The 10290-nt window shown below is 40.7% G+C and overlaps 2 protein-coding genes across 4 annotated transcripts; one reads left to right on the top strand and one right to left on the bottom strand.

Moving 5' to 3' along the window:
- The first annotated feature begins 287 nt into the window (after window positions 1-287).
- LOC107688413 (TLR4 interactor with leucine rich repeats-like) lies at window positions 288-2848 on the top strand. The gene has a single exon (XM_016486072.1). It carries the CDS (start codon window positions 502-504, stop codon window positions 2776-2778), a length of 2277 nt encoding a protein of 758 aa, XP_016341558.1. The 5' UTR covers window positions 288-501; the 3' UTR covers window positions 2779-2848.
- Window positions 2849-4489: 1641 nt separating this feature from the next.
- LOC107688348 (cyclic AMP-responsive element-binding protein 5-like) lies at window positions 4490-9909 on the bottom strand. Of its 3 annotated transcripts, XM_016485990.1 has the most exons (6): window positions 9786-9843; window positions 9589-9669; window positions 8747-9052; window positions 8448-8669; window positions 8226-8325; window positions 4490-5734 (listed from the first exon to the last, which is right to left on the bottom strand). In XM_016485990.1, exons 1-6 carry the CDS (start codon window positions 9789-9791, stop codon window positions 5598-5600), a joined length of 852 nt encoding a protein of 283 aa, XP_016341476.1. In that variant the 5' UTR covers window positions 9792-9843; the 3' UTR covers window positions 4490-5597. The 3 variants fall into 3 exon arrangements, with proteins under 3 accessions (XP_016341476.1, XP_016341477.1, XP_016341475.1); XM_016485991.1 differs by lacking the exon at window positions 9589-9669 and having other exon boundaries at window positions 9786-9909; XM_016485989.1 differs by lacking the exons at window positions 9589-9669; window positions 9786-9843 and having other exon boundaries at window positions 8747-9264.
- Window positions 9910-10290: the final 381 nt, after the last annotated feature.

Raw genomic sequence — 10290 nt, 5'->3', positions numbered from 1 at the left:
GTGTGCACTTTAGATGGGTAAATGCATTCCGAGTATTCCGAGTATGGGTCACCATACTTGGCCACATGTCACGTCACGACTGTAGTAACCATGTTTTTTTTTTTTATTCATTCATATAAGCTACACGAGTGTGTAGGCTATATGTCGTTTAATGTCCAAATCTGGAAGGGAGTGGGGCGGGCCGATCCGTGCCTGAACTCGAAGATGACTATGGTGTGTGTGTGTGTGTGTAATCTGCAACAGATGACTTCTTGGGGGATGAGAGGGTCTGACGGAGGCAAATGTTTCCTCGGCTGGAGCCACATCAGCTCGCAACGGTTGTGCATGGACATATCAATGCAGATAAAATTCACTATGCATTCGTCTTATAGGTCATCTAAATGCCTGTACCCGGGCGGCAATGCATCTGTAAAGCTTCAATACCTGGCGAGGAAGACCTTGGCGAACCTGGACTGAAACAAAGGAATGTATTGAGTAGTTTGTTATTTGCTCATCACTGGAATGGCATATTTGCTCTATAACTTTTTTTTGTTCGGCAGTGGAGCGCTTTTATTCTTCACGTCTAGTTGGGCCATTTGCCCCGAGAGATGCGAGTGCCAGCACGTACAGCATATCCTCTGCGCAAACCGTGGTCTGCGCGCGGTGCCCAAAGCGCCGCAGGTGGACCACGCAAAAGATGTGCGGGTTTTCGGTCTCGCGGGAAACTTCATTCACAACCTTAGCGCGTTCGACTTCATGCGCTATGGGAACCTAATCAGGCTAAATCTCCAGTTTAACCAAATAAGGAATATACATCCTAAAGCATTCGAGAAACTCTCCATGCTGGAGGAGCTATATCTGGGCAACAACTTAATCTCGACAGTACAACCTGGGACTCTACAGTCGTTGAAAAAACTCACAATATTATATAGCAATAACAACGATATCAAAGACTTTATTTCCGAACCTTTTAGTCATTTAAATAGTTTAGTCAAACTGAGACTTGATGGAAATTTAATTGAGTTTTTAAAAGAATCCGTCTTCAAAGGACTGACAAACTTAATGTGTCTGCACTTAGAATCGAACCAGCTTCGCCATATTGACCGCAATGCGTTCGCGCGGCTCAGCAAACTGCAGTTTTTAAACCTATCAGATAATAAACAAACAGAACTGCGCGATATTTTCATGTTTTCCCATCTTAAGTCACTAACAACTCTTCTAATCGCAGGCAACCAAATAAGGCACATCGGAAATCACGTCTTTCAGAACCTGAAAAAGTTAGCAAAAATTTCTCTGAGTCACAACAAGATATCAAAGCTGGACAACGAAGCGCTGAAGGGGCTCGCGCGCGTGAAAGAGTTCAAGATTGACAGGAACGAGCTCACAGGGATCCCGGCTGGTCTACTAGACCCGCTCGAGCGCATCGAACACCTCGACTTCAGTGACAACCACATATCTCGCGTGGACCCCGGTGCTTTTGACCACCTTTCACACCTAAACATTTTAAAATTGAAAAACAACCGTCTTATGAATCTCTCCGGTGGAATTTTCGCCACGAACGGCGTTTTGTTTCACGTAGAACTGAATGGGAATAACTGGATTTGCGACTGCCGGATGGAGAAGCTTAAAAGATGGATGACGCATGCGCATTCTCAGGGAAAGCTGTTGACCGTGTTTGTGCGCTGCCTTCACCCCCCAGTGCTGGCGGGAAAATACTTGGACTATGTCAGCAACTCCCAGTTGGGAAATATGAGTGGTCATTGCGAGTCAGAACATCAGCCAATGGAGAGCAGAGGAGCTGTAGTGGAGTCACCGGCTCTCAAGGAGGAAAGAGAGAAGCGAGAAGGTGAAAAACATGGAGATGTAGGTGTCCAAGGGGATGAGGGGGAGCAAGGGCTTGTGACAACATTAGAAAGAAAGAAGAAGCGGAAACTGGTCAGCTCAAGGCCAAGACCCACAGCTGGGAAAACAGGGAATGGCTCCTTATCTGATTTTTCAACAACAATGGCCACGTTCTTGACAGGCCACAACCACAGCACCTTTGCTTGGGCCCCACAGGAGCAGTTCAACCTGCCCTTACAAGACAGAGCCAAGCATCATGACTCAAGAATTGAAGTGATCACTAATGCATGTCAATTCAACCATCACTCCATCCTGAATGTAAGCGTGGAAGATGTCACTTCCAGTACAGCCACAGTCCACTGGAGCACAACTCCCGACGTTGGACTGGTTCATGGGAAAGAACTTCTCTTTCGGGTTTTATTTGACCGTTTCGGCCATGCTTTCCGCTTCCCACGCTACGTTTACACAGATGGATCCGACCAGGCGGTGACCCTTCAAGAGCTCCGCCCAGACTCCACCTACATCACCTGTGTGGAGAGCGTTGTGGGTGGAGCTTTGTGTCAGGTTGCCCCCAGAGATCACTGCACTGGATTTGTCACACCTTTGCCCTCGGTGACAAGTGAAGTCAACCTACAGCTTGTCACAGTAGCAGCCCTGGCGGCCAATGCACTGCTCCTCCTTCTGGTGGGCGGAGTCTGGCTAGGGCATGTGTTGAAGAGGCGGATCAGAAGCAGGAAGTCGTCCACTCATGCACATGTACGTCACATGTACTCAACCAGACATCCATTTCGCTCTACCGTGGCCACTACATGTGTCTCTTCTGAATTCAGTGGTTACCAGAGTGGCAGACAACTGGCTGAAGAAGGTGACCTCATCCAGTTCCCTGGTGACCGTTTCTTTGACAACAGCCATGCACAAAGAGATGATGATGTCATAATGCTTAGATACTCCGACTGAGTATTGTGTGTGTGAAAATAATAGACAATTTTGGCAAAATCATTTTGGCCACAAATGAGTAACCACTGAAACTGCCATTCTTTTTCTTTTCTTGTTCTACAGGAAAAGTATTTTGATACATTTTATATGTTTCACTTTCATTATTGTTTTTTTTTTGTAATAAATATGTAGTCTGTATTAGTAATTGTGTAATGGTTTCCATGTTTTTTCCCTTTATAATTAATTCAATTCCGACATTCAAAATTCTACAATAAACCTTAGTCAGGTTTAGACGCCATATTGAATTTAATGAGAAGAAGACAAGGCTGTAAGGGAGAGTTTTTTTACCCCCAGAAAGACATTTGCTATGTTGATAAACAGTGCTGGGTAGTAACTGAGTACTTGTAATATGGATTACGCAATCAGATTCCAAAAATTACTTTTAATTAGACGTTTAATATCACATTTTAAAATGCTCATAATCAGATTATAGTTACCTTTTTATTGATTACATGATTACATATTATTCACACAATGGCAGTAATTTATTTATAATTTATTGATTCACCCCAGTTCTTTTTTTCCTTTTAAATGATCCTTTCTAAATGAACCTACCACTTGCAAACATGAACCTAATAATTATTCAAGTTACTAAACACTGCTGATGCATAGCTGTGAAATACTATGTCTTCATCATATCCAGTGACCTTCACTAATTTTTAATATTGGAAGTCTGGAAAAAAAGATTTCAAACCTGAAAGACTTTGGCCATGTAATATCATGTTTATTAATGTTTGGTCATGTAATGTAGAGATTCCCAAGGTTTTGACATTTTTATGATTCCATTAATTATTAGCTTTTCATGAAAACCCTAGAGTTTTTTTTTTTTAAACTTTACAAACCCCAGTCTGGAAAATGCTGCTGTAGTGATATTTTCTTTGTATTGATAATAATAATACTACTAATAATAATGTATATAATCAATATGGTACACAATAATCACATTCAAGTCACATTCATGTGATAAACGAGTTCAAAGTAATCTAAAAGTAAACAAAAATAGTCAGACTACATTACCTAATTTGTGTAATCCAGATAATGTTACTAACTACAGTTTCCTTCATGTCATTTGTAATCAGTAATGGACTACAGTTTATAAGTAATCTACCCAGAACTGTTGATAAACAACAGTACAATCCATTGAATGCACTCTACTTCTATCACTCACAGCCTAGTTTTCATTCCTGTCAAAAATTCAGTAGCCCCTCACTGCAGAACACAAGATCCAGGAGGCGTGGTTGGATCCACATCTAGGGGGTGGAGATGGGTGGGTTTAGGGATCGGGGTGGAGACGGGTAGGTTTAGGTATATGTAAGGTGGGAGGAGTTGGATCTGGATCCAACCACGCCCCCTGGATCTTGTGTTCTGCAGTGAGGACCATCTTCAAAAATTGGGGCTACCCTAAGGTCTATACCAAATGAATACATGAATCTAACCATAAGATGGCGCAATAAACCAAGTTTTCACAAGACTTGAACTGCAACATTGTATAGCCACAATTCAGGAGTCATTTATTTAAACTATCACCTTGTAGTACATGCAGTCAATCCTGAAAATAATCCAGCAAAAAATATAATACACTAAAGGCAGCAGTTGTATCCCAGCATTATTAAGTAATTAGCATGGTGAAAAAAGAGATCAGAGCATATGGATACAGATATTAAGTGCTTTTAATTAAAAATGGCCACAAATGTGTACAAAAATAGATAAATATATAAAAAAAAAACTTTACATGCATAAAACTGTTTAAACCTGCAGAGTTTACAAACATTATTTTTTTCCACGTCTAGATTCAGAATTCCGTATTACACAGAATGTATAGCCATATAAGCATTTTTTTAAATCAGAGATGGTACACATGCTTGCATGTAATTTCCAGAAAATGTCAGTACTGACATTTTGATTGTCACCGAGCCAGTTAGTATGAAATGATTGCGATGCTGAATTGTTTTAGGAGAATACAGACATTCAGAGTGACATGAGTGCGACATGATTCCTTTATTATCATTCCTACACATGATTCTGATGTTGGCTCTGTCTTTATAAAATGAAGACAAACATGAAACAATCAGCTTTAGCTGCATCATCATGAATTTATAAAACTAGAGATTCCTATTTACAATTACACATTTACAACTGCCCTGATTCAATGCATTTCACACAGCCTTGCCATTAGTTTCAGGATTTAGTGCACACAGCTGTCACTGAAGCTATCAAAGCATTTACACTGAAAGTGGCCAGAAACAAAACACACATATACACACAAATGTGCACACATACTCTAGGAGTAAAACTAGATGAGTGTCCCTGAGAAAGATCAGCTATAAACAAGCACGAGGAAGAGTGTGAGATAACAGAAAGAGAGGTATGAAGAGGGTGAAAGACAGATTTGAGAATAAGAAAACAAATTTGGTGAGGGTAAAAGGACAGTTTGTTTTCCAACACGGTAATGAATCACAGTGAGGTGAAAATAAAACCACTGGAAACATCAATTTCACCCTCGGCTGATTACCTGAGATGTCAAGGGCCAGAAGTATAAACAGACTTTTAATTTAATTATTCTATGCTTGAGAGTAATTAAACATTTCAGACATGTATGTGATGCATACATTCCATTTTAGTCATAAATCCAAGTTTAAAACTCTGGATTAAACATTTTGCTGTTAAGCTTTGCTTTTGCACTGATGGGTACCTGTTTGGTCACAGGTGCCCTGACCATATGGCTCTAAAGAAGGGTCGTATTTTGTATTCTCATTAGTTTCTGTCCATGTTGAAGCATGTTATAGTTGTGTGTTGTTAGTGGAGTGTGAGTGTGGGGTGAGGTGAGTGTGTGGTAGAGCCGAACTTGATGTTGAGATGCTGTTGTGTTGGATTGCATGTTGCTGGACAGGACTTCCTGTTAGACTACCTACTCCACCTAAACATAAATATGATTTTTTTTTTAGTTTTTTTTTTCTTCACCAAAGCTGCATTTATTTGATCGAAATACCATAAGACAGTAACATTATGAAATAGTATTCAAACTTAAAACAACTGTTTTCTATTCAGTTATGATCACTGTCTTGTGCTTCTCTATTTTGTGTTCAAGGACTTTTATTTCAAAGTGTTTCCTGTGTTTAGTTCATGACCCCCTTGTTCCTTTTCCTGCCTTGTTTGTTTCCATAGTTACCCCTATTAGTTGTCATGACAATTCATTAGCTCCACCCCCTTGTTAGCTTTGTTAACCTGTGTATTTAAACCCCTGTGTTTGCCCTCGTTCTTTGTCTAGTCTTGTCTGTTTTTTTGGCTGTTATGTGTTGGTTCCCTCCTGGTCATGGTTTCTGTCGTCCTGGTTCCTATTAGTTCCTTCAAAAAACCTTTTCTACATTTGAATCTTCTTGCCTTCATCCTTGAATTCCACCAAGCATAACAGAAGACTAGCCAAAACACGGATCCAGCAGAGGAAATTCTGTTACACTGTTCAGTTCTGTGCCCTTGCTAATTGTATAAATTGGAAAGATGCCATTTTGAAAGACTACTGCCATGGCTTTATTGAACCTATAAAATCACTCATGCCCAAAGGGGTAAATGACTTTACCTTAGAACAATATATGGACTATGCTCTTCTGTTAAGTGGTTCCCCCTTCATGGTGGGGGTTGAGGAGGACCCAACCCGTAAACAATTTTTTCATGTGCCTCGAGCTCCGATGGCCACAGAGCACAGTCCACCATGGATTACGGTGCCAAGTCTGGTGGTTGCAAGCCCGGTACCTCACCGCACTTCCTAGTCCAAGATTCTCAACACATGCTAGTTTGGCGGCCGCCACTCTTGAGTCTCAGTGCTCTCAAGCCTGGCAATCTCAGAGGTTCTTCCACGATCTGCTGCACTTCCAGTAATGGCGGTCACCATTTTGTGTGTCTTTGCTATACACACTTCCTCTGAGGTGGTGGTGACTGCTGCAGAATCCCCCGAGGCAGTGGCATCTGCTCCAGAGACCACTCAAGCTCCAGAGCTCAGTCTTGTGTTGGCACCAGCTTTTCCGCCTGAACCGCCATGGTGGTCCTCGGCTCTGCCTGCTTTGCTGAAGGGGTCCCCAGTTCCATCAGCTCTGCTTTGGTGGTCCCCAGCTCTGTCAGCTCTGCCCTGGGGGTCTTCAGCTCTGCACTGGTGATTTTCAGCTCCGCCTTGGTCTTCTGCTCCGCCGTGGGGATCTCCGGTACCGTCTGCTCTGCTGTGATGGTCTTCTGCTCCGCCATGGGGATCTTTGGTGCCTGCTGCTCTGCCCGGCTCAGTCCTGGCCTCCTGCTTGGCCTACTCTGCCGTTTCTGCTTTGGTCACCAGCTCCTCCGGCTCCACCTTGGCTCTCTGGTCCACCTCTGTCTCCAGGCCCTCTTCCTGGGCCCTCTAGCCCTCCCCCGATCCACCTCATGGACTCTTGATTTTGTTTTAGAGCATCTGGAATCCGCTCCTTAAAGGGGGGTGGGGGCTCTGTTTTGGTCACTGCTGTCACTGTTTGTTCCTTTGTCTGCCTTGCTTGTTTCCATAGTTACCCCTATAAGTTGCCATGACAATTAATTAGCTCCACCCCCTTGTTAGCCTAGTTAACCCACGTATTTAAACCCCTGTGTTTGCCCTGGTTCTTTGTCTAGTCTCGTCTGTTTTTAAAAAAAAAAGTCTTGTCCATTTTTGTATTTTAAAATCCTGTAATTTATTTTTGTGAAGCCATTGCTCCAGCCTTCACTGTCACATAATTCTTCAGAAATCATTCAATATGCTCATTTGGTGCTCAAGAAACATTACTTCTTATTATCAATGTTTTTGTAGAAACGTTGTACCTGTTTAGTTACACTGTTTTGTGTGTAAGTCTTCATTGTCAGTTTTGATCAGTGTTTAATGCATCCTTGCTGAAAATAAGTTCTTTCCAGTCAACAGTAGTGTAAGAAAATCTAAAATATTTAATAGCAAATATTAAAGCATATATCTTCTCTTAAAATGTTTTATTACTGTAATGTGTCCAGACTTTATATTCTTTAATTAATATTAAAAAAAGTTTAAATGCCATTTTTATTTAATTCTTATTCTTAATGGTGTTCTCTAAAGATTTTCATTACTTTATTCTTGTTTTTTTTTTTAATGGCTGTAGTACAATTATTTTCATTTAGATTATACTATCATGATGTATGAATAATTTACAATTTAATTAATTAATTTATTTTCAATTTACGTTTTTCTTTGGAAATAATTGTTAAAGTGTGAAAAATCATAGTGGCCAAAAATGCATTATTTTTAAACAATATATAATTTTTAATTATTATTTTGGGGTGAAATTTGACTCAGATATGTTCTTCATATGTTTTAATGAAATTCAAACATATACACTAGTATTTGTGAGAAAGCAGGAGAGAATGAGAAAATGATTCATACTTACTCTGTGTTTCTCTCTGTCTCACAGATACAGGACAGTCTTTATGTGAAAGAAGTATTTGCTTCAGTTGAGAGACTTCTGTCCTGAGTGATGTCACCTCATTCTATGAGAAGACAAAATATATATATAAACAAAGCAGCAAACGCATGAATCTACCATGAATTTTCAGTTGTATTTAATACTGCTAGGTAGGTATCTGCACAAATTATGCATGTGTAAATGTACCTGCAGCTGTAAGTTAGTGTGTGTAAGTTCCTCAGCCTTCCTCTCCAACGACATCACCCAGACCTTTCTCTTCTGTCTGCACCGTGTCGCAGCAGCTCTGTTTCTCTCCAGAAACTTCTCTCTGCGCTCATCTGGGCCTTCCTCTGATGTCCGTCGGCGTCTGCCTGTGGACAGCTGTGGAGGAGATTGCGGGCAGGGGGTCTGTTTCGGTGTGGACGACATCTGTAAAACACAAATATTATATTGAATATTACAATAGATTAATTAAAATCTGTAAAAAATTAGAGTTTGACCTAGACCTGTGTAGGTATTGTCTGATGTGAAAGGGGAGGGGTGGTCTGATGGGTGGAGCCAGGATGCAAATGAGCTGGTGGAGAGTGGTGAGCGTGGCTGTGATGTGATTGGTCTTGGCTTTGATGTTGATGTACGAGTCTTTGTGGTGATTGGCTGTGGCAGTGCTGCTGGTATGCATGATGATGAGATGCGGATTGTAAATGGGACAGTGGGTGCTGATGTGATGACATCATCTCCATCATGTGGCAAAGCGGATTCTGACTGCCATTGGAAACCGCAGGTTGACTGTGAGCTGGTATGACCTTTGACCTCTGAAGGATTACAGATGGGGAGAGATGGGTCAGAATGGCTCCTGGGGTCACTGTCAACATCAATGTCATGTAACACTGTGGATAATTCATGCTTTTTAAAAGGGAACTGCCCGAAGCAAGATTTGCTTTACCAACTTTTACTGGCAACCATGTGTTTTTAATTTCTACATCTAAGGTTTCCTGTGCATGGGGATTGTTTGTGATGGTAAGATTACTTGGCACTTTTACGTTTTTCAAAACACAGAGAATCTACAATGACGCCAAAGTCAGATGATAACCAGGTCAAGTCGAAGCCTTTGAAATTCAATCCCCTCTGCTTTCTGAAAAGAATCAGTGCATGAGAGTGTGTGTGTATGCATGAATGCCACTTTTTTAACAGGTAACGCTGTGTGTTTCTGAATTAGATAACTCAATCAAGATGTCTACATTAGTTACAAAGCACTGTGGCATTATAACCTCTGTCTGACTTGTAATGTTTCTATAGAGACATCACAATCCTGTAACCATGGCGTCAAATAATTAGTATGGGGCTGTACCTGAAGGGAGGAGCATGAGCCAGAGGGGGCGGGGCCTGGTATGCCAATCATACTACAGTTCATTGACAACTGCGCCTCCATCTGTCATTTTAATAACATATGAAATTATTATGATGATGTAATAAGAAACAGAGGCATTATTTTGATTAATATTTTACTGTGGTGATTGGGTTTGAAATGCTTTCAGGTTTACTTACATTCATAGATGATGTCCCAGGCAACGCATTTGTCAGTCTGCTGTGCAGACAACTGGGTGCAGATCTGTAATGTCAGAGGGATTCTCATTAGCAGTGACCAAAAGAATAAAGTTTAGAAAGTTTACACAGGGCTGCTAGTAGTGTAGGACATGAGTTCCTTTAACGAAATGTGAAAAAAGTATATAATAATTTATGGTAAACATTAATTTGCAGTATTTTTACATCTTTAAACTGCCAAATTCTGTAATTCTGTATAAAGATGTAATGCTGAGATGTTAATGCTGAATATGGGGTATTTTGGTAATGATATATGGTAAGTTGAATTACTGAAATAAATGAACTTTTCCACGACATTCTAATTTATTGAGATGCACCTGTACATGTTTATCACAAATGCAAACAGCATCATCAGATTCCACACACAAAATGCCACTGGCAATATATATAGTAAAAATACAATGGAGATTTTTATTAATTAAGGCACATTTCATACACACGGGTAATT

The sequence above is a fragment of the Sinocyclocheilus anshuiensis genome, unplaced genomic scaffold (assembly GCF_001515605.1).
Source record: "Sinocyclocheilus anshuiensis isolate Anshui unplaced genomic scaffold, SAMN03320099.WGS_v1.1 scaffold209, whole genome shotgun sequence".
Taxonomy (NCBI): domain Eukaryota; kingdom Metazoa; phylum Chordata; class Actinopteri; order Cypriniformes; family Cyprinidae; genus Sinocyclocheilus; species Sinocyclocheilus anshuiensis.
The sequence above is the reverse complement of the archived record's forward strand: the minus strand, read 5'-3'. Positions and strand labels throughout refer to the sequence as shown.

Bases quoted from the DNA above. Each gene is read 5' to 3' on its own strand.
- LOC107688413 (XM_016486072.1), top strand. From the start codon at position 502: ATGGCATATTTGCTCTATAACTTTTTTTTGTTCGGCAGTGGAGCGCTT.
- LOC107688348 (XM_016485989.1), bottom strand. From the start codon at position 9,142: ATGAATTATCCACAGTGTTACATGACATTGATGTTGACAGTGACCCCA. The intron at 8,670-8,746 runs GTCTAGGTCAAA...TGTGTTTTACAG, and splicing joins ATCAGACAATACCTACACAG to ATGTCGTCCACACCGAAACA. The intron at 8,326-8,447 runs GTACATTTACAC...GTCTTCTCATAG, and splicing joins ACACTAACTTACAGCTGCAG to AATGAGGTGACATCACTCAG.